At 37.4% G+C, this 23,622-nt stretch overlaps 1 protein-coding gene across 4 annotated transcripts in view; it reads left to right on the top strand.

Moving 5' to 3' along the window:
• Positions 1 to 434: 434 nt before the first annotated feature.
• LOC134533124 (synaptic vesicle glycoprotein 2B-like) overlaps positions 435 to 23,622 on the top strand; it is a 34,958-nt gene continuing 11,770 nt past the window's right edge. The window contains exons 1-9 of one of the 4 annotated variants that reach the window (XM_063370398.1): positions 435 to 991; positions 5,653 to 7,050; positions 8,014 to 8,073; positions 8,947 to 9,108; positions 11,118 to 11,280; positions 12,273 to 12,394; positions 14,274 to 14,515; positions 16,560 to 16,729; positions 18,145 to 18,416. In XM_063370398.1, coding sequence (XP_063226468.1) covers positions 7,029 to 7,050; positions 8,014 to 8,073; positions 8,947 to 9,108; positions 11,118 to 11,280; positions 12,273 to 12,394; positions 14,274 to 14,515; positions 16,560 to 16,729; positions 18,145 to 18,416 — 1,213 coding nt within the window. In that variant the 5' untranslated portion in view covers positions 435 to 991; positions 5,653 to 7,028. Of the gene's footprint in view, positions 1,003 to 1,384; positions 7,051 to 8,013; positions 8,074 to 8,946; positions 9,109 to 11,117; positions 11,281 to 12,272; positions 12,395 to 14,273; positions 14,516 to 16,559; positions 16,730 to 18,144; positions 18,417 to 23,622 lie in introns of those variants that run through there. The other 3 variants (XM_063370397.1, XM_063370399.1, XM_063370400.1) reach the window with 3 other exon arrangements.

Below are 23,622 nucleotides of genomic sequence, written 5' to 3'. Positions count from 1 at the left end.
CCCGACGCCTAGAGCGGGCCAGGTCTGGGTAGCTAGGATAGAAAGGGCTGGTAACTCGTCCCCACTTGGGCTACGTCACGCCCTGAGTGAGAGACTCCGCCGGGTCCACGTGCCCTTCCACGTGGTGGCGCCCATAGTTAACATCTCGAAATCACCGGCAATGCGCGATCAGCCCTCAAAAAATATATATATATATATATATATATATATATATATATATATATATATATATATATATATATATATATATATATATATTCAGCTCTCATTGTTTGAATGTTCCATGCAACACCTGTAAAAGAGTTTATTTTTATCTTGCATAGAGTGTAATTTGTTTAATTAATTTCTTTAAATTAGTTGGAAATTTCACCATCAATTTTAAAAATGAAGAGCCAAAATATGTATTGCTATTGACTACATAATGTTGGCAAATTTAAGGCTGTTTTGGCTAGAAGCGTAGGCTTAATTTTGTTTCTGGAGGGGGGAGGGAGGGGGGAAGAAATGCACTGCTCTGTTTTCTTTCATATTCTTTCCATTTGTTGATGGGAATGATATATTATTTTTAGGATTTGGGGGGCATCCCCCTCACCCCCCTCTTCATCCCTCTCACCATAACCTCCCCCTCTTCACCACTTCCCCCTCTTCACCACTTCCCCCTCTTCACAACCTCCTCTCTCTCCATCACCTCCTCCCCACTACCTTCTTCCCCTTCTCCTCCTTTCCTCTCCTCTCCCCTCCCCCTCATTTCCTCCCCTCCCCCCCTACCTACACTCCTGGAATGGACTAAATGTGTTAAGTATTCTGTTGTGACATGCATATTTTGCAATGTTTCCTGGTTTTCAGACAGTAGACTTTTTCAGACAATGAGCTAGAATTTTTTTTCTTGCATCATTTGTTTGTGATGTAGGGAGTGAAAAAACACGCAATTTGCTACAACACACCGAGATGGTGCAGTGTTTGTATGGCTCTGTAGATCATGGAGGGACGCGAGGTAAATTACAGGTAGTAAATCATCACAAGTTTGCTCCTGATAAGAGGCTGTACAGTCTGTTTGCTTTATGATCCCGTAAGTTTCTGGTGGTGTTCTGTTGGAAACAATAAAATCATTAGGTAACTTTGGTGTTGGTTTGAATAAGTTATGTTGGTACGACTGTAATAGAGTAAGTAAGAAAATAAATATGGCTAGTGTGTGAGAAATGTGTGTAATAGAAAGAGGAAATTACACAATATTAAGAAAGATGCCGAGTTTTAATATAACCTATTAACAGGTTATGGGCCCAGGCCGTATGAAAGTACACTGGTGTTATTGAATAAGTATCACAGTTTTATTGCGATAGTGATGTGTTGATAAAAGAAGAAGAAAATACGCAGTGCGGGCATCCATTATGGAATCCAACTATAACTACATTAGATTGGCAAATGGATCAAACTGGAGTGTTTGGAAATTTCAAATTACGGTCGTGTTAAAATCAAAAGGTTTATATAGTGTGGTGTCTGGAGAGGAGTTTAAACCTACTGTGGTGGATGACGATTCACAAACCGAGACGGAAAAGAAGAAATTAAAGGAATGGGTGACACGAGACAGCAAAGCTCAAGAAATAATTGTCACAAGATTAGAAGAAGGACCAATGATGCACATTTTGGCTTGCGAGTCAGCACAAGAGATGTGGAATAAATTGTTATCAATTTTTGAACAGCAGTCGGAAGTAAGCTTGCATCAACTTCAGCACAAGTTCTTTTCTTTAAAATACGAAGGGGAAGGAGTCGCGGCTTTCCTGTCAAAACTGCAAGAGTTGGTGGTCCGGCTGAAGCAGCATGGGGAGAAGCTGTCCGATCAAATGCTAATGACGAAGATTTTAGTATCACTACCGGAAGAATATAAACACTTTGTGTCGGCTTGGGAGTCTGTGTCAACAAAGGACCAAAAACTGTCAGAGTTAAGTGCACGTCTGTTGATTGAAGAGGAGCGTATCTCTGGAAAGGGCAGTCAGGATAACGCCCTGTTGTCTAAAAATCAAGGTAGGCCGAATCCATTAAAGTGTTTTAAGTGTGGGAAGGCAGGACACATTCAGAAAAACTGCTATTCTAATAAATCGAAAACTAATAATCCAGGTGGGAGACGTATGTGCTATTACTGCGAAAAGATGGGACATATCAGTAAAGATTGTAGATGGAGGTTAAAAGCTGAAAATAGCTCTGAACCTGCTCATCGTACACTAAAGGGGGGCAATCTGAATGCTTTTATCAGTGCTGCAATGGTAAGTGAAAGCCTGGATGACAAAAGCTGGTATGTGGACAGTGGAGCATCTGAACATATGTGTGCTCAAAGACATTTTTTTTATGACATGTGCAAGCTGGATAGTGAAAAACATATTGTAATTGGTGATGGGTCAACTCTTGTAGCAAACGAGGTAGGGACTGTGAGAGTAGAGGTGTATGATGGTAATTCTTGGCAAATATCGGAGATAAAAGATGTGTTATATGTTCCTGATATCAAATTCAATTTATTCTCTGTTGGTGCAGTGTTGAGAAGAGGTTATCAAATTGAATGGAGAGAGTCTAAATGTGAACTTACTAAATCTGGAAAAGTGTATGCTGTTGGAACTCTGGAGGGGAAGCTGTACAAGATGATGTTTAGGTGTGAACCAATCCCAGCTGTGGTGAGTGTTGTGAAGAAGCCTTCCATTAAAATATGGCATGAAAAGTTGGTGCACCAAAATACAGAGCAGGTCAAAAATATTCTGAAGAGCCACAACATAGAAGTGCAAGGTACTGAGGACTTCTTTTGTGAAGCTTGCATGAAGGGGAAACAACAGAGACTGCCTTTTTCATCAAGTGAACACAAAACGACGGACACTTGTGAGATCGTTCATGCAGACATTTGTGGCCCGATGGAAACAGCATCAATTGGAGGTTCAAGATATTTCCTATTGATAAAAGATGATTTTTCAAGGTATAAATTTGTTTACTTCTTGAAGTTCGAATCTGAAGCTAAAGAAAAGATTAAGAACTTTCTAAGTATAGCTAAGAACGACACCGGAAATCCAGTAAAAATTCTGAGAACGGGAAACGACACTGAACTGTGCAGTCAAGAAATGCGGAATATCACTGATGAAATGGGAATACGGCACCAGAAGTCTGCACCTTACTGCCCAGAGCAAAATGGGAAAGTTGAAAGAGAAATAAGAACAGTTGTGGAGGCAGCCAGGACTATGCTGGCAGCCAAAAACCTGAACAAAACCTTATGGGCGGAAGCAGTTAATACTGCAGTATACACCATCAACCGGACAGGCACGAGTTCTGTTAAAGGAAAAAGCCCATATGAACTATGGTTCAAGTCAGTTCCTGAAATCAAACATTTTGAAGTCTTTGGAACAGAGACTTACATGCAGGTGCCTAAAGAGAAAAGAAAGAAATGGGACCCTAAGAGCACAAAAGGACTATTCGTAGGGTATCAGGAAAATGCTAAGGCCTACAGGGTATATGTACCGAACCGAGGAAAAATTGAAATATCAAGAAATGTAGTGTTCAAGCCAGATGGTGTAACAACAACAATGGGAATCGAAGTTACCAAACCTATCCAAACTGAAGAGCACTACAGGGATGAAGCGGAAGGCATACAACTGGAAAATGTAGAGGGAAGCAGTACGATTGAACATAGTTCCTTAAATAATGAATCTGCAGATGAAGAGGAATTCAGAGGCTTTGAAACAGATAACTGTGGAAAGATATGTGAAAAGGTGGGAACATGTAATTTGAGGGATAGAACAAAACTAAAGGAACCAAGGTATCTGAGCCAATATGAGACAAGTTTTCTTTGTGCAGATGAGCCGCAAACATACGGAGAAGCAATGATGAGCAATGAAAGGCAAAAGTGGAAAGAAGCTATCAATATTGAATTGAACTCTATAAAGGAAAATGACACCTGGTCAGAAGTTATACCTCCAAAAGATGCCTGCATCATAGGCAGCAAATGGGTATTTAAGATTAAACGAAATGAAAAAGGAGAACCAGTGCAGTACAAAGCGAGACTAGTTGCAAGAGGTTTTGAGCAGCTCAGCATTTTTGATGCAAGTGAAGTGTATGCACCAGTGGCTAAGATGGCGACGCTTAGAATTCTGTTGGCGACTGCAAATGACCTGGGCATGCCAATATATCAAATGGATGTTCAAAGTGCTTTTCTTTATGGTGATATAGATGACAAAGTTTTCATAGCAAAACCAGATGGAATGGAGGGGGATGAAAAGACAGTTTACAAACTAAAAAAATCTCTCTATGGACTTAAAAAATCACCAAAGTGCTGGAACGAAAAGTTCAATTAAGCTATAGAAAGGGAAGGATTGAAAAGATCAAAACATGATTACTGCTTGTATGTCAAGAACACAGACAAAACGAAGCTATATGTCCTGCTGTATGTGGATGACCTGCTAATAGTAGGCAATGATGAGAACCAAATTCAGGCATTGAAAGAAAGTCTGAAGAAAAATTTCAAGATGAAAGACCTAGGACCGGTGTCAAACTACTTAGGAATTTGTATCTCTCAAGATTTAAAGTCTGGAACTCTAAAATTGAATCAAACTCATTTTTTGAAATCATTGTTAGTGAAATATGGAATGGCGGACTGTAGACCCGTGTCCACACCAATGGACCCACTGTGTAAAATAAACTTCCAGGACACTGAAGAAGACAAAGAGCTGGAAACAAAATGTCGACAGATTATTGGAAGCCTGTTGTATGTCGCCCTAGGCACAAGACCAGATCTTAGTGCTACTCTTGGCATTCTGAGTAGATATCAAAACCGGGCAAGTGAAGCACTATGGGTTGCCCTAAAACGCGTTTTGAGATATATAAAAGGGACCTTGGACTTGACACTCGTCTACCGACGACAAGAACCCGCAGCTCAGCTGAGTGGATACGCTGATGCAGACTGGGGAGGAGATGTGGAAGAAAGAAAATCTACATCAGGTTTTGTATTCCAACTCCAAGGTAATACCATCACCTGGACCTCCAAGAAACAGTCAACTGTTGCCCTGTCATCTACCGAGGCAGAATACATGGCTCTGAGTGGTGCAGCGGCTGAAGCGTGTTGGATCAGAGGGGTACTGCAGGATCTGGGAGTGTTAAAAAATGAACCTGTGATCCTATACGAAGACAATCAAGGTGCAATAAGAGTGTCAAAAAACCCAGAGAATCACAAACGGTTGAAACACATTGACATTCGCCATCATTTTGTCCGAGAAAAAATCAGTGAGGGTCTTATCAGTGTAAAATATGTTTGTACTCAGGATCAAATAGCTGACATGTTCACTAAAGCAGTGAATAAGATCACACTCTTGAAATGTATAAGAAGTATAGGGCTAGAATAATGCAAATTATTGGTTAAGTTTTTTTTTAGCTGTTCACTTGTATTGTTTACTTAGTTGTTTCGCAAAGTCTACCTAATAACGTTTATTGAGGGGGGCTGTTGGAAACAATAAAATCATTAGGTAACTTTGGTGTTGGTTTGAATAAGTTATGTTGGTACGACTGTAATAGAGTAAGTAAGAAAATAAATATGGCTAGTGTGTGAGAAATGTGTGTAATAGAAAGAGGAAATTACACAATATTAAGAAAGATGCCGAGTTTTAATATAACCTATTAACATGTTCACAGGTCAAAATCACGTTGGACAACTTACCAACAGTTGTGAATAAACCACAGAAAAGGTTGGTTGTCTGAACGATAATGTTTTTAATGTGGCTCTTCCTCTCAGCATGTACTAAGTCAATGCATACAAATCTTCTGAATGATTAAAAAAAATACTCTATTCTGTTGAGGTTCATAAACCCCATATTTGATTTACGTAAATAGATAAATAAGATAATTCTGAAACCACCACTGTGTTAAGCACGTTAGTCTGTCAATAACTGTTCCAAAATTATATCAATATTATTTTCTAAATAATTAAACAAATCAAATGAACATTAATGCTTTTTTGGTGTGAGTGGGTGTACATAGTTAACATAAAACAGTATGTACCTTCCTAGAGGTGAACTTGATTCATTACATTGTTTAGAATAGCTATAGTGTTAGTGTTTGAATGTTGAGTTGTCAAAGACTATCATGAGAAATTTGTATATTGATCTAAGCAGGTTTTTAACAATTTCCTGACTAGGATGGACAATACTTAGTATTTGTTGAATAGTAAACTGGAATGCACATTCACCATCTTACCACAACTTAATTTTTGTGGCTTCGTTCTTACCTTAGTGTCAGTTGCCGTACAAGAATCCATAATCTGTTGATTTTGCAGTATTGGCTGGATGAAATAATTTTTTTAGTATAAAATTCTTAACACTGACTGACAGACAACGCACAGCTTAAACCGGTGGGTATAGATGCATGAAATTTTGCATAGGAGTTCCTTGTACAACATAAGTGAGCACTGTAAGGATTTTGGAAAATTCATCCCCTAAGGGGGTTAAACAGGGGTTTAAAGTTTGTTTGGAAGTGTCATGTTTGAAGTAAGAAATATGGGAATTGGTGCTTAGGCTTCATTTATAAATAAAAGATAGTTGTATCAGTGTTGGTAATTCATTGAAAATGAGGATCAAATACTTTCTCATCGGGCACACAGCTAGTGCAAGAATAAATCTCAAAACTGGAAAAATCGGAGTGTCGATCAAAAAACAATACCTTATAATTTTATTTTAATTGTGAAGTTTTTTTTATACCTTGAAATTTTTTACATGGAATATTGGGACGTTAAAACAAAATTTGTAAATGCCCTGGGCTCTTCCTTCATCAAGATGGATGGTTGAAAGCAGCACAGTAAGATCCATGTTGACAGAATGGTGACATGTTTACTGCGTCCCGTCTTGTCTTTTCCTGAGCCGCCTCTCTTGCGTGAGCCACGACCCCCCTTCCCGCCGCTGCTGCCAGATAAGCAGTCGCAAGGTTACCTGCGTCGTTTCCGCCAGCAGCACACGTCCCTGTGAGAGGCCTGGAAACTGGAAAATACACATCGGTTCCCGGGCACTTTCACAGGAATGACTAAATATTTTATACGAGGTGAGTTTACATCAACATATGATTGAGACCCACGTTAGCTTAACAGTGTAAATAATTAAAATTTAAGTCCATATAATTGATTTAAGTGTGAATATGTTAAGTTATGTTGATGATTCGAACCTTAAGGAGTCTGTAATAGATAAATTTTTATTTCACATTTTCTTTTATATAGTTAAAGAAATTAAATTTTTATTCCATCACTAATTGTGTTCAAGGTTATTAATTATATATGTACTAGTGAACTCCAATCAAATTGTGTCTTTGAAAGTGGATTTCCTGAAATGATTTTTAATGAAAAACATTGCAAGTGGAGCACTGAAACCCAATTGGGTAATGCTTTTTTTTTAAAATGTTATTTTTACAAATTATTTTCCTTTTAATGCCTTCAAAGAAAAAAAAAATATTCTCCACTGTTATTGTTTATCGTCTTTATTGGTGGCGAAGTTAAGGCGGTGAATACTACTGTATTTATCCCAACAGATCATTAACTTCTTTGATGTGTTTAGAAATTTAATAATTTTTGGAAATAATAGTTAAAAGAAATAGGTACTAAGTTTTATGTTTCAGCTGCAATGTGTAATAAATGTGTGTTTACATGTCTCTGCTAGGGATATAGCTTTTAGGCTGAGGCATTATCTTATCAAGACAAGTAGATAACACGTGCAATCATATAAATTGCTATAACCGACATACTTAATGGTGAGGCAATCTAAATTTTCTCATAGTTTTTATCTGTCACTAGAAAGTGGTATCAAAACATTAGATTGAACAGCTATTAATCTCTGAAAATTTTACAAATGGTTTTAGTACCCATAACTAGTGTTAATATTTAATGTGTTATGTTTGTTTAAAATATGTTTATTCAGTGTTAATTTTAGTTGAACTCAGCCAAGTGGTTGTGTTTCTTAATTTTTTCCACTTGCTTGAGTGACGTGTGTGATTTGACAATGTGGTATTATGTAGATAACACAGGAAGAATAAATGGCAAGCCAGTTGACTTTGAAGATGCTGTTATACTTGCTGGTAAGTTGCTCTGTGTCCCAGTTTACCTAAATAGGATCTTTCTAAACCATCATATGGCTGATTTAATTTTCTTTATTCTCTCTTTCAATGATTTGTATTGAACTTGGATTTCATATTTAAGTAGGTAATTAAAGAAAAGGAACTCTTGGTTTTGTTTTTTGACTAGATGTTTGAAATTAATAATTACATTTAAAACACGTACTTGGTAATGAGTAAGTTAATGGAGGCATTCAAGTTTTAGTGTTCTGTTCAAAGTTTTTAAAAATTGTTAACAAGATGTGTATCTTAAATGTTTTCAAGAAGTGTGCTTACATTTTATTTTTTAACTCTCGCTTGACATTAATGTTACTAAACAATATGTTCTCCCTTTACAGCTTTTTACTAGATTCTCTAAATTTAACATTTTCTGCTGGTAACTTTTTTATGCTTCATCAATTCACTCTTACTGATTTCATTTTAAGTTTGTGTGTTTCTTTATTTAAAACTTTGGATACTTTTGGGGAGATCAAATGGATTAAATATATTCATAAACTTACAATTTAACATATTTTTAATACATGCATATTGCTTTTTTGTTTAGTGTACAATTTACATTAATTAAAACATAAATTATAAGGAGACACTTGCATATGTGTACTTCAAGAGAATTTAGACACTAGAATGACCATTAATTTTACATTGAAATATGTATTAATTTTTTTTTACAAAATTCCTTAATAACTACCTATTATAAATATTTTTCTATCATTCTACAAACCAAATCCCTTATTTTTAAAATGGCTGTAGGTTCATTGATTACTTATTGAAGGTTTTTTTTTTTATAAGATTTGGTGTTTGTAATTCATCCTATGTATTGCTTGCTTTGCACTGTAGGTTATGGCAAATTCCAACGCCGGCTATTGTTCATAAGTGGACTGTGTCTTATGGCTGTCACCATTGAACTCATGAACATTGGCTATGTTCTGCCTGCTGCTCACTGTGACCTTGAGCTGACCAGCGTGAACAAGGGAATAATTAATGCGGTGATTTTTGTAGGTAAGAGGAAAATAAAATAATCTATAATGATAATAATGGTTATCAAAAATTTCATTCAATTATATTTTAATATAGTAAAGTGCACATTAACTTTACTCTGCATGTGGTTTTCTAGGTTGAGATATACATGTGTGTCAATATTATTACATTTTCTTTTCAAAAAATTATACTTTTATGTTAACACATGTTATTGTTTGTTTCAAGATAATTTTTTAATCCTTTTTTTTTCCAAAATGATATCTAAAATTTTTTACAGAAATAAAATACTTTCCTTACTACCTAAATAATGCCTAAATTGGCTTGGGGTTTGTTGTGATTATAAATAAATACAAATTTTATCCTCACTGTAATTAAAATTTTTGCTAATCATGAAACTGATGTAAAGCTTGGTCCCATATTGTGCTGTTGCAATGTATATAATATCTATACGATGATGAGTCGACCAACAAACTTTAGCTGCATGACAAAAAATGTTGAAAACATATTTACGACTTGTGGTCTAAAGTGCTTCCCAAGTCTTTCAATTTGGAGCTAAATAACATTTTTATTGTAAATTATAGAGAAAGTATTTAAGATAGCAAACCAAGCACTAGATTATGTTTAATTGAATGCAGTTCTAGAACCACTGTGAATTTTTTGGCTGTAGAAAAATTATTTCATTGTAATAATTTGGGGATATACCTTTATCTTCCAAATAATTTTGTGGCACTATGCTTCCTCCAATTATATAAATGAAATGAAATTAAATTATATCAGTGACAAAATTTGTGGTGGTTGTAGAACTTTATTCAGTTAAACATAATCCAGATGCTCAGTATTCCATCTTGAATACTTTCTCTATTATTTACAACAAAAATGTCGTTCAGCTACATCTTCAAAGACATATACCAGCCTTGGGAAGCACTACAGACCATAAGTCGTAGAGATATTGTCAACTTATTTGCCATTATGAACCTGCAGCCAAAGTTTGTCAGTGCACTGCAGGCTCATCCTATGTACACACACACAGAGTAGCGGCTGCAATTCCGTTAACGATGGACATGTCTGTGCGTGTTCCTCGCAATGTATGGTGTCATGACTGCTCTTAGTTTTGTACTTTCCTGGTAACCGTAAGTACTTAATATCAACCAACACAGACGCGTCACCAATTGAATAACCCTTATTCCTGGAATTTTGTAATTTTGTAAGCTTCTTGAACTTGTTAAATGAAATAATCTTAGAACTAGCTCAGGATCTCCACAAGCAAGGGTGTAGATCCGGAGGGGGGAGGGGGTTGGCTAGGGGGGGCCCGGGCCCTCCCTGGAATTAAGCAGCTCCGCACTGAGGGGGACCCTCCTCCTTGCCCACGGGAATGTTTGGCCACATCTGAAAACAGTGGCTCACCTGCCGACCTACATACAACTCAGTGGTGTTCCCATGATGTCGTCATTTCTCAGAATAAACACAACATAGGCAATCAAGGCTTTACTACAATTCAACGCACACACAAACATAAATCCAACAGCAATCAAGAGTCTAACACACTTCCAAATGAATGTGAAAGCACCAATGGAAGCAGGAATTACGAACTCTACTAACCTCAAAACAGTAGTAAAACCAATATCCAAGAAAATGGAAGCCTTTTTTTTTTTAACGCGCTTTGAACCTTCCGTGCAAGAAAACGAGATGAACTGAATCTTTCACAAGTGAAAGTGTCGAAACTTCGCACCAAGTATCACAAGTATGTTTCTTTCCATATCTCAGTTTTAAAAGAAGATTTTCCTAGAGTGCCTACCGGAAGCCAGTCCCCAGGTACTTGCAGAGACACTAAATTGTCGTTTGGATGTAACTGTACATGTATTATGTGTCCTGCGTGTATAGGTGTCGTGCCCACCGTAAAAGTTCTTCCAACTGTTGGTGGGCATGTGACAGATAAAAAAATAAAATAAATTCCTGTAATCTTGTAGTAACAACTTGATCACTCCTGTAAACGATGCCGTGACGCTGTGACGCTGTGACGCTGTGCGCAGGCATGATGGTGTCGTCGCATGCGTGGGGGCTCCTGGCGGACACGAGGGGACGCAAGTACATCATCATCCTGGCGTTGCTGCTCAACTATCTCTGCACCATCGCGTCCAGCTTTTCTTTCTCCATTTGGATGCTGCTTGTGTTGAGGTTCTTGAACGGTGTCTTGTGAGTACTTGACTGTGCTTCGCATTGTGACCGTGTAGTCGCTAAGCTGTTAGTTCGGGCTCGAGAAGTCATTTCAAAGGAGGGCACAAAGTTGAGCAACTTTGATCCGATTGACATTCCCAATTCTAGTCCGAATCACAGGAATCGTGGGATAAAGGATCGATTGGTGCAGCCCTATATTAAAATTCAGTTGAAACAAATGTAGGTTCAGAAGCAATGTTTATAAAAAATGTTTTTAAATCACTAAACTGCTCTCTTTGAATCTATCATCATACAGTGTGTATTTTCATGACTACTCACAGTTAACTTTAGTACTGTAAAATTCAAACATTTCCACTGGCATGGCTTGTTAATGGCAACTTTAAAGGTGGTAAGTGTAGACGAGAGCACACGAGACGCACCTGCTATCCATCCAGCTGGTATAGTTCTACCTGAAAGTCACAGCAGTACATCTCCTGTGCATCCCAGTACAGCCTGGCTTAGGCCATGTCTGAAATGTATCACGTGCCTTTGGCATGAGAAAATAAAATATACATTGCATTGTAAGTAAACACATCTTTGCCATACATACAGTGACATAACTAAAACATTACACAGTTGTTTTTAACGTGAAAACAGGTTGTATACTCAGTTCTACTACAAAATAAAATACACATTTTTAATAATTTTTCTTTGCTATGGCTTAATACATTTTACGAGGAAAGCCATGTACTTTGTATCTATTGGTAAGGGTTACCATAGAGCATTGTGTGGTATTTAAAAGCATTTTTAATTGGTTAAAATCTTAAATAAATAAAAATAAAAATCATGTAAATATGTAATTAAAGGAGTGAATGGTATTATGTGGAAGAGCTTGTTTAAGCATGTTCAATTTATTTTCAATGACCATTTGTATGGGCTTTTGAATGCGTTGCAAGTATGCAATAGCAGCAGTTTTGAAGTGAGTTTTATTCATGAATCACGACTATTCAGTGTGTTCTCTGCTTGTCTAGCATTTGTTGTCCGGCTGCTGTGATGTATGCCTACCTGGGCGAGTTCCACTCCGGAGTGACCCAGACAAGGGCTATTGTGAGTGCACACGCCTTCACGTCACTGGGAGCAGTTGTTTTACCAGGTGCCGTACTAACACACAGCCTCGCAGCTCAACAGTCCTCACCATCTTATTAATGCCATGTGCTAATTGCAGGTTAAAAGGCTGGGGGGAGGTAGCAGGTGGATATCATAGTTTAGTTTGACCGAAAGCTTTAATCAGAAATAAATGACAGCTATGTGTAAAAATAATGTAGGAAATAGCTCATGATGTTTTTTTGGTGTTTTAAAATAAATTTATTCAAATTATAGTATAACACCATTTATCATCAATTTGCATGTACACAAATTATTAGGGTTTTACAAGTTTTACTGCTGAACTAATGCATATTTTAATTGTAGCCTACATATTATGAATTAATTGTTAAGGTTTGGTATCAGTACTTAGAAATAAATAATTTGAATAATTAAAAAAGAGTATCTTTTATGGATTATTTTATCTTTATTGTTAATTGAATAATGAAATGTCTTTATTCCGGGACATTTGGGATCACGACCATGCTGAATTAACAATTCTTCCAGATTATTGAACGTCAATATAGTTTTAATAGGAATTCCAAAGAAAAAATGAAATTCAGTATAATAGTATTTAAAAGAGTTGTAATAAACTGTTCTATAGAAAAAAGAACTACAAATGAGAGTTATTGTTAAAAAGGCTCTGATATCATGTTACGACTATAATCAAATTTATTCAAAAAATTATCACAGAAAGGAACTCACTAAGTGTGAAATGTAACCCGCTAGAAAACAGCAACATGAAAACCTCAGTTGGTACCAGATTACAGAATGTACCAGCCATGGAACACCGGATTAAAAACCTTTTAACTGTATTTTCTTTAGTTTCACTAGAAAAAAATATCAGTGTTTATAAGGTGGTATATCATCCTTTGATATAATGTTAAATCTAATAATTTAAAGTTATATGTTGTGCATATCTCAATACCACCTTATATCATGCCCTGTGCTTGTGATAGCCCCTTATCATTTGACTTCTACTGTATTTCTGTCTTCTTAAGTTTTTTAAAATTTAATGTTCCCCACATTGCTCTTATTTAGTGTATAGTATGCAGGATGTCTTGATAAATGGCACTCACTCAAGCATTTAAAATTTTATTTACGGAATTTTCTTAATGCAGCAAAGTATTTCACTTAATCTTTGACGTTGTCTTTGGCAGTGACTTGGTCTTCAACTTTGATTCTAAATGAAAAAAATGGTGATCGCATAACCCTGAGGACAAAGCAATCAGGACTAATAATTTGGCCTTTTTAAGTTTTTAACCTGTATTTACGAAAATAAAACACAAAGAAAGTATTTGAGAGTTGCTTGCAGGAATTAAGCCCACCGCACACGGTACAATTTTTCTACTAGTTTGCTTACTAGAATGCTTACTGGTTTCTGTACTGTGTAGGCTACAAGCTGAAACACTAGGTGCGCTACAAGTTTCTGCTGCACACGATTCTAGCTGCCTTACTAGTTTTGTTAAGAGAATATTCTCCACAACAAATTTTTATTATGATAATTCACATTTTTTACTGCATACAAACAAGGCTCTTCTTTGTATGCATTTATTAAAACGAGGAGTTGGTCACCGTTCCACTTATTTCCGTCCATGTTTATCACGCCATGCGTGCTTGAAAGTGTAAACAACCCCTCGTGCTGTTTTCGTGAGTTCTGATTGGGCCACTCCTTAAATATTGTAACACACCAAGCAACGAAAATAGGACGCAGTCTATTACGCAAAACCAGTAGCCCAGCTAGTACAGCTACTAGTATCCAGTTTGAATTCGAGTGAAGAAACAAGTAGTAGAGCCAGTACGACTCCTAGCATATGATATTGTAAGGAATATTGTACCGTTTATGGCGCGGGGGTCGGAGAGCGACGTGGCTGCTCGCGTGCCGGCAGGCCTGGCGTGGCTGGTGATCCCCCAGCCGTGGAGCTACCAGACGTCGCACTACACGTACAGCTCCTGGAGGCTGTTCCAGCTGATGTGCGTGGTGCCCGGCCTGGTGAGCGCCGCGCTGGTGCTCTTCCGACTGCCGGAGTCGCCCAGGTTCCTGCTGGCACGCGGCCGACCCCGCGACGCCCTGCGCGTGCTGCAGCGCGTCTTCACGGACAACTCTGGCTGCCGGGCCGACCAGTACCCGGTGACTCACCAGGCTACTGATATGGCAGTAGCGGATCCAGAGGGAGGGGCTAAGGGGCTCAAGCCCCCTCCAAAAGCATCTGGGTCCACTATTGTTTTAGTGTTTGCCTTGATAAAGCCTAGCCTCAGCTGGGTCAAGCCCCTCCCAAACCAAAATCCTGGATCCGTCACTGTGATATGGCAAATTCGGGAGATAGGCTGTGCCGGATTAGCGATCATCAGTATAGTTTTAAAAATCGAACACAGAAGAAAAAACTGAAACACGGTACAATGGTGTTTAAAAAAAGTTGTAAATAGCTGCTTTATTTGAAACAAAAAATACACATCAGCTTCGGACTTATTCGGAAAAAAAAAGAAAATCATTGAAATGTGAAATTTAACCGGCTTTAAAACAGGGAAAAACGGTACTGAAATGAGAACTGATAGTAACAATAAACTCTTGAGTAAACTAAAACAACAGCAGTGTAGAAATGTGACCTGGGACCAAGGTTAACAGCTGGAATCCACCTTAAAATGAATCTTAACACAAGCACCTTGATTTTTCCCTGATTGCAGAATGCGCTGACCCATAAAATACAGTATATAAGACCTATCATTGTACCAGGTTTATAGCTTGTGGCTAGGTTTGGCTACAATGACGGCTGAACCAGTTATGAAAAAAGTCAACCTTGATTTTGGGTTTTGTGGATTCCCCAAGTCAATGCAGTTAGTCTCTGATCAATCTGGCCTCCCCAACCACTTCATCAACGAAATGTAAAAAATAAAATGAGTACCTAACTCCAGAGGGTAGTAATGTACCAACACATTATTAAGTTATTGTTATGTATGTTGTGCCTTGTTTATGCTCATGTGTATGTTTATGTACAGGTCTTCATTATCTGTTGTATGTGGTCGCTGCTTGTGTGTAGTGACTGTGTGCATGTGGTGCATATCTGCGTGGTCCCTGCAGGCAGTGCCAACACTACGCGTAGTGCTAACCTGCCTACGGTGTTTGGCCACTTGTAGTGCCTGCTTTTACAGGATGTGTTCCATAAGTAATGCAACCAAATGCACATTTCTTGATGTCACTTCGGCAGCCCGCAACCCTTCATTTCATTCTTTTTAGCACTTCCAGGCAGAAATCTGCATTCACAGTGATCCTGGTAGGTGAGAATTTGTGGTGGACAATGCCTCTGATGAGACGTGGTTTGGATCCTGGACTTGCTCATGTGTGCCTTCTTCAGGCAGACAATGCTGGGTTGTACTACTCTGAATTCTGCCTACTCATCACCAGTGATAACTGAGTTAAAAAAATTGGTATCATTTTCACACATTTCCAAGAGTTCTTGGCACTGGAGCACTCGCATGTCCTTTCTTTTGCTGGTCAACACTTTTGGGACCAGTTTAGCTTACATCTTTTTCATGTTAAAAAGTTTGGTTACAAGGCAATAAATAGTTGTTTTTGTCATGTTTTAGAGTTTGTGCTATCAATTGAAGGCTTAACCATCAGTCAGAATTCAAACAATCACGCACACGCGTCACATTTTCGTTGACTCGGGAGGTTGATGGACGTCCACTGGGGAGTTTGTCGGCGATCTCCTCTCGGCCCTACTTGAACGACTTGTGCCATCGGAAAATTTGTGATTTTCACAAGCAATCACTCCCAAAGGCCTGCTGAATTAATGGAAACATTATGTTGGCAGACTTTCCAAGTTTAATGCAAAATTTGATAGCATAACTTTGCTCCAAAAAATATCCATCATGCTGTGTTACATTAACTCAAAACGGGGTTACAGGAAAGTTTGTCCTGACTCTCCGGCAGATCGGAGGCGACTGAGACTTGAAGCTAACACCCCCTTATACCTAGCCCAGCATGTTAGAGCATGCTTGGGTGTATCGTCCCGTCAGGAAAAAATTGGTCACATTACTTATGGAATGCACACTGATGTTGTGTTTTTGTTTTCTATGTCGTGCCCATCATTAAAGTTCTCAAACTTTTGGTGGGCATGTCACAAATATAAATGAAAAAGCATCATCGATTTTGTTTCAGTTGTATTGATTTGCAGGTCACAGCACTGTTACCAGACCCTCAACGCAGCATCTGCCGATCAACCGGTGACGGCTCCAAGCCGATGTTTGTCCGGTACATGTGGAACCAGACCTGGCCTCTGTTCGTTTCACCGCACCTCACCAACATCATGCTCTTGAGTTTGCTGCAGTTCGGACTGTTTGTGTGGTGAGAGATGTCTTTTGAAACAGCATGCATAACTCAAAACAGATTGTGAAACAGCAGCATAAGTGATAATTATGATCACAGAACAATAATTATTACTTGTATTGTCATTGAAATATTTTCTGCACAACCAGACAGAATTTTATGATATTCAAAGATATTGCCTTTATGTTTCTCCGTTTTGATTTCTATTTCGAGACATACCTTTAAAGGAGGAAAGGGTTGTAAAGAACACATCATAATGTGTGCTTTAGAAGTCATCCCGTGCACTGTGTCGAAATGGCTGGTGCTATTGGTGTGTGACGTGCATGCTGTGATGCAACATTGATATTATGCTTCTGCATCTTGATAAAAACAGTAATTTTAACAAACAAATGAAAGATCTGACTAAACTGATTAAAATTAGGCTTTAAGAAACTTCTATTTGTACTAAAATGTGTACAAATATTTTTTTAAACAAAATAATTTAAAAAAAAATATTCTAATTAGTTTAATTATGTAGTGGCATGTGTAAGTATTAACCTGCAAGAGTTAAATAAATATTTAATCATCTGAAACATGCAATATTTTATGTAATATTTGTTTTGTGGTGAGGTATTATACATACATGTGTATTGGCAATATCAAAAACCATATCGGCTTAGCATATAACAGAGCACTTAATGCTCTGTGATATAGTAAAAAAGTTATTAATCTTCGTTCATTATTTTTAGATCCAAGTAAGACTATATTTTTCTTAAAAAAATTTTACATGATATGTAGGCACAAGATTTTATTTTTATTTTAGATCAATTTTGTTTTCAAAAAAGATTTCAGTGTTTATATATTTATTTTTATGAATTATTATTATTCATAACAATTGTGTATTATTCAACAAATATGAAAATAAAATATTTCTTGATAATTATTTCACCAAAATAGTCTCAATTTGACTGACACATAATGCACTTAAACAGTAAAAGAATTTGTAATAAGGATGTCTAGAACAGAAGTACTCTGAGAAATAAAAATAAATGGGCAAATTTTTTTGTGTTTGAAAAATGTGCCAATGTGATTAATGTAAAATATTTAACTACTAATAAGAAATGCAAGATAAAACAACATGAAATAATTTTTTCCAATTAATTTAGTTAATACAATTAGGTACAAAATTTATGCTAAATAATTGCATTCAATGATTTGATCATAATAAAAGATTAATTGTTTGTGGTTTGAGTTCAGTTTTGTCAAATTGCATAATGATTTCTTCCTGTTTTTAGTTAAATTGTGTTGTATTGATATTCTTTGTGAGTTATTTATGTTTTATCGTAATTCACTATATAATGTTGTCCTTAATGATAGGTGCCTGATGGTACAGTTAAACAAACATTATTTATGTTGAGTATTACCAGCCAATTCATTAGCGGTACCTGTTGCAGTGAAAGCGGGCTGCTATGGATGCCTGGCTTGTTCAGCCAGCTCGCCCAGTTTTCCTCGCGCAACCCGGAGGCTTGGTACGCAACGTGCGACATGGTCCAGCAGATGCGAGACACGTCCAACGAGACGGGGATCAGCCAAGCGGTGCTGACCTGCAGCTCTACTCTGGCAGACGACGTGTATCGCTACACGCTGATCATGGCGGGCGCGGCCACTGTGGCGTGCATTCTTGCCGTTCGCATCATCGACCTGTTGGGAAAGAAACTAGTGCTGTGTGAGTAAACTAAGCAGTGAGCAGTTTTTGCTGTCAATTTACATTAGCGATGGATAGGATCCAGTACTGTCTCTGCAAATATGCTAATTAATTATTCACAACTACTTTTCACTGTAAGTTGACTTAGAGTAGTGGAGAATTATTTTAAGAATGCACACTTTAGTTATGCAACATAAAACACATATATTAGACACATGGAAATTTTACTCGTAGATTTCCTGAGACTCCAAACCATCATGAAAGCGTACAAAATTTTCTAAAAATGTACACATTAAATTAAATATTTAAAATACGTACCATTGAAACGCAGATAAAACATTACTTCATCTTGAAAGCAATACCTAGACCAGCATTTCCCAACCTCTTTTGGATCACGGTACACTGACTTTAAATTTCTGAAATTGGCAGTACACTTCGTAAATAACATGATGTTGTATACAATACGGCCCAAAACGTTTTCAAAATGAGTTTACGAAAAAGACTTTATGGAGTGAAAATCACAATTCAAGTAAATAGCACTTGAAAATAAATTAATTTAGTAAATTTACTCCATATTAAATACTCAATATTTACTAGTAATAAGTGCCACTTTCGTCAGTTTTGCACAGCCTCTTTTGGAACAAGCCACAATTAGAAAATAATTGTGTTTTGTGTCATGATGGGTTGAACCCCAATTTTCTCGAATCCAAATCTGGAATTTGAATCAAAGAGAGTTTCTTGAATGAACCCCGAATCTGAATCCAGGAGTCAGGGGTAAAAAATAAAATAATTCACAATGAATGAAACATATTAACTGTGCTGTTGAAACATTCTACTCTTTAAATGGTTGTTTCAAAAATTAATTTTCCAGAAGAAATACATATTTAAATTTTATTTATATAATTATGTGTTAAAAGAATATATTTGGGAATGGTAACAGGATAGGTATGAAGATAAAAATTGACATAATAAACTTCAGAAGTTATCAGTATTAAAATTTTAATCTACTTTATTTCCTTTAATATTTTTCTTGAAATCTTTTCCCTCTAATATTAAATTCATAGACTACTGTAGGGGCGCGACGTGTTGGCGTGTCGTTTTGCGGGGAAGCGGGGAAAAGTAAATGAGAGGGGAAGCAGCACCGTGCGCACATCAGCCGCTATGTGGTTCATAGCAAAAACATCAGGCGCCACGCTCTCAGTCTGAAGTGAACAATGGAGCCCGACGCAGGACATTAAAATGCAATAAAGTAATACATAGTGGGGAGAGGGGAATTATAAGTAGTGTAATCCAGTGTTGTGATGAAGAAGCTGCCAACAAATGTCTGCTAGCATCTCTTGCAAAAGCAACCTAAAGAGCTGCGCGATACACAGGTATAAGTCAAAGATCAGTTTCGCGCATCCGAAAACACAACAGAGAGACGTCAAATAAAAAATAAACAACACCAGGCAAAAAAAGGTAATTATAACTTTAAATAATAATACTTACTTACATTATAAGTTTTTCAACGCATTCTCCGTAATTTCACCTGTGGTTTGTTTGTTCTGCACATGGCAATTTTCCAGACTTTCTGCACCGCTTGTTAGAATATTTGTTAGCTACAAGTGTAGCAGATATTGCTACACATTATATTACATTACATACATTATACATACATATACATTATATATTGCATTATATATTCATTATGATATATATGATTTTATGATATATATTAATATATATTATATTAAATATATTATTTATTTACAATTTATATGTATATACAGTAAACTCTCGATTATCCGTGTTAATTGGGACCTTCCGATGCCCGGATAATTGAATGCCCATAATAAAACCCGGATAATCCGTTTCGCCACTTAAAAATGGTGTATTTACTGACAAAAGAGTGTCTCTTCAGTAGAATTCTGAGTATAAGCAAAGGCTTTGTATACCGTGTCCCAGCTTATTGGACCGTAAACAATACTGGCACTGTGTTGCCGCCATCCTTCTCCTGTCCCCTTTATTGCTACCCGAGGGGTGGCAGTCCCAACCCAGCATCTCCCTCCACCCTTTTAACGACCTAAACCAAACATACAAAGCATTGTCAACATCTGCAGGGTAGATGTTTTCATGCTTTTATGTTTAGAAGGCCCTGCCACACTGTCTGATCTACTAGCAAACTGCAAAAGTTTTTCTTCACTTTTACTAATGTCTCGCACGGTTTGGATTCCAATTTCATATTCCTGTGTTAATTTCGCGGCAGTTTCTCCTTTTTTTAACCTGTCCACAACATCTAACTTCTCTGATATTGTCAGCACTTTACGTTTTCCTTTTACCAGACATGATTACAAAAACAAATGTGCCTGGGAGAACTGATTTAAATAACTGCGTGAAAAATGCCTCTTCCAGCCGTCAGGAGTGTGAGAAGATAAAAGAGGTAGAGGGACTTTTTTTTTAGCGTCGCGGGGCGCTGTGAAAAGAACGCTTGAAAAGAAAACGAAAAAAAGGGGGGGGGGGGGGAGTTGAGCCGGAAGCAGCAGTCAGGGCATTCCTTTTAGGTTTAAAGTGTGACAAATTGATGGATGAAGGGGCGGGGGAACTAGGGTCTGAAGGGTCAGGTAAATAGCTTTCTGACACAGCAGTAAAAAAAAAAAAAGTGCAGTGGCGTAGCTACACCCCGTCATTTTTTTTACAACTTCATAAAAAAATCAAGCACGGATAACCCGAAAACCGGATAATCCAGGCCCGGATAATCGAGAGTTTACTGTATTTGCATATATATAACACTCCTTTATTTGACAGTGAAACAGCCTCTCATGTTTAATTAATTTAAGGCCAAAAAAAAAACTGGGAAACGTTTGTTGTCAGTTGAGGACTTTGATAGAAGAGTGATCAGAGACACCATCCACAAATTTTATGCAGTAAAAAAAAAATGGTTCCCACCACAAGGAAACTACTGCCAGTTTTGAAAGAAAAAATCGGATGTAGTTGGGGAAAGACATCGCTGCGTAAAATACTCAAAGAAATAGGTTTTGTGTGGAGAAGAAGCCAAAACAAGCGAATGCTTCTTCTCGAAAGATCTGACGTTGTTGCTTGGCGATCACGGTACCTGACTGAAACAGTGCAGGGAGGCTGGGAAGAAGATATTTTACATGGATGAATCCTGGGTTGACACTAATTTAACCTTTCAGAAATGTTGGCAAAAGAAAGGTGACTTTGAAGGTGTAAAGGCAACTGAAAATGCAGCGCACAGACTGATAGTTGTAAGCGTTGGTTTTAGGCAGGGCTTCCTTCCCGGAGCCTCTCTTGTTTATAAAGCAGGCACAACAACAGGAGACTACCACGGCCAGATGAACTCTGGAAACTTTGAAAAATGGATTACGGAAAAAGTGATTCCAAATTTGCCACCTGCTTCAGTCTTGGTTATGGATAATGCTCCATACCATTGCAAACAGGAAGACAATCCGCCATCCAAGTACGGCAGTAAATGTGCAATGATAGCTTGGTTGCAGAGAAAATAAAATGCGGAAAACAACACATACCGAACTTGTTGAAAAACATTGTCAGAGAGAAAAACGTTTCAGAGTAGACAGGTTAGCTGAGCTACATTGTCATCGTGTAATTAGTCTGCCTCCCTATAATTGTGAATTAAATGCTATTGAGCTCGCGTGGGCCAAAATGAAGCGTTTAATTCGTGAGAACAATACTTCTGGTGAACTTTCGTCGCAAGCGTTGCAGTCGCAAACCACCAGGGCCTTAGATTCCATCACAAGCACCGACTGGGAAGGTTACTGTCAACACGTGGTCAGTAAAGAGGACGAGTATTGGAAAAAGGACTGGATCATGGAGGATGTATTTGAAGGTTTTATAATAAGTGTGTGTAATGACAGCGATGACAGTGCATCTGAACATAGTGATGCAACTACTGACAGTAGTGATGAATGTGTTCTTGCTGTCCCATTGTGACATTCATATACATGCTGCAATGCAACACTGTTTATTTCAGATTCTCTAAACGGCCAAAATTCATACTTTATGTTTGAGAGAGTTCTATTAATCTAAATACAAATGTTTTAAAACTTATTTGTCAAAAATTGTTTATTCAGAGTACTACGGCTTTGTTTGCTAGGATATGCTGTAACTATTATATTATGTTACTATGTATTGTGTTATGACTGTGTTATTTTTTCTGTTTTAATACTATTGTTGCCAAACATTGTTACTATTATCGTGTTTTTAATGTTAAAATTATTTCACACTGCTGTCATTCATCTTAACTTAAATCTCTACTGGCTGCTAAATGGTGTTATAATAGCATGCCCTTCATGTTATTTTCTGAGTCAAAGTACTAAACGTTTTGACAGTAGGATTGTATATGAAAAGAATATATGTTTATCTGTGGGTCAATGTTTTATAAAATGCCAGAGGATGGTTTGTTAGAAATATGGTTTTCGGCCCCCTTGAAATGACTAAAATGGTTCTTTCAGAGTGCTGTTATGGAAAAAATACCAACCAGAGTGCATAAAAGTGGTAAGGTTCTTGACGTGCGTGAAAGTGTCATGTCGATCATCTTCACGTTTCAGCCAAACTAAATGGAAAAGAAAGCATCAGCGAGGGAGTTGCCTGCAAGTCTTAATTAATTGTGTTTCCTACAGCAACCCACGATTACAAATTTAGTTCCTAACTTTAAAGTATTGTATAGCTATGTTTAACTATGTTAACTAAGCTGCCCAGTCGAGCAAATAGTGTACTGCCTTTAAATAATAAATTACCGTAAAGCATTATCACATCTTTGTATCATTAAGATCTGCGCTGTGTTGCACCGTACGCGAGATTGTTCTCGACCAATGTTTTCGGAACGGTGTAACGCCCCTCCCTCGTGTCTTGTAAAAGTTATTTAAGTTCTTTATCAAAATTAGGAAACACTTTGAAATGGAAATCTGAATTACATGAAATAGCTCGAAACGAACTGGTCAAAAAAGAATAAAGGTGCACGAGAGACAGAGTGTACTAGAAATTTCATACAGGCCCTGAATGGCTTACAAGGAGCTGGAGGATCGTTTGGTTATGAGCTTAAATAAAAAGTCAAGATTTGGGTTGCTAGGATTATTTTTGATTTATTAAATTAAATCATTCAAATTCTTTTCTTTTCTTTTAGTTTGCTGGTTGAATTGTAATAAGCAACATTATTTCTTAAACAACCACAACAAAAGTTAAGTTGGCCCGGGCCCTACACAGAATTATA

Source organism: Bacillus rossius, chromosome 6 (genome assembly GCF_032445375.1).
Source record: "Bacillus rossius redtenbacheri isolate Brsri chromosome 6, Brsri_v3, whole genome shotgun sequence".
Lineage (NCBI taxonomy): Eukaryota > Metazoa > Arthropoda > Insecta > Phasmatodea > Bacillidae > Bacillus > Bacillus rossius.
This window is presented reverse-complemented; position numbering and strand designations above follow the sequence as displayed.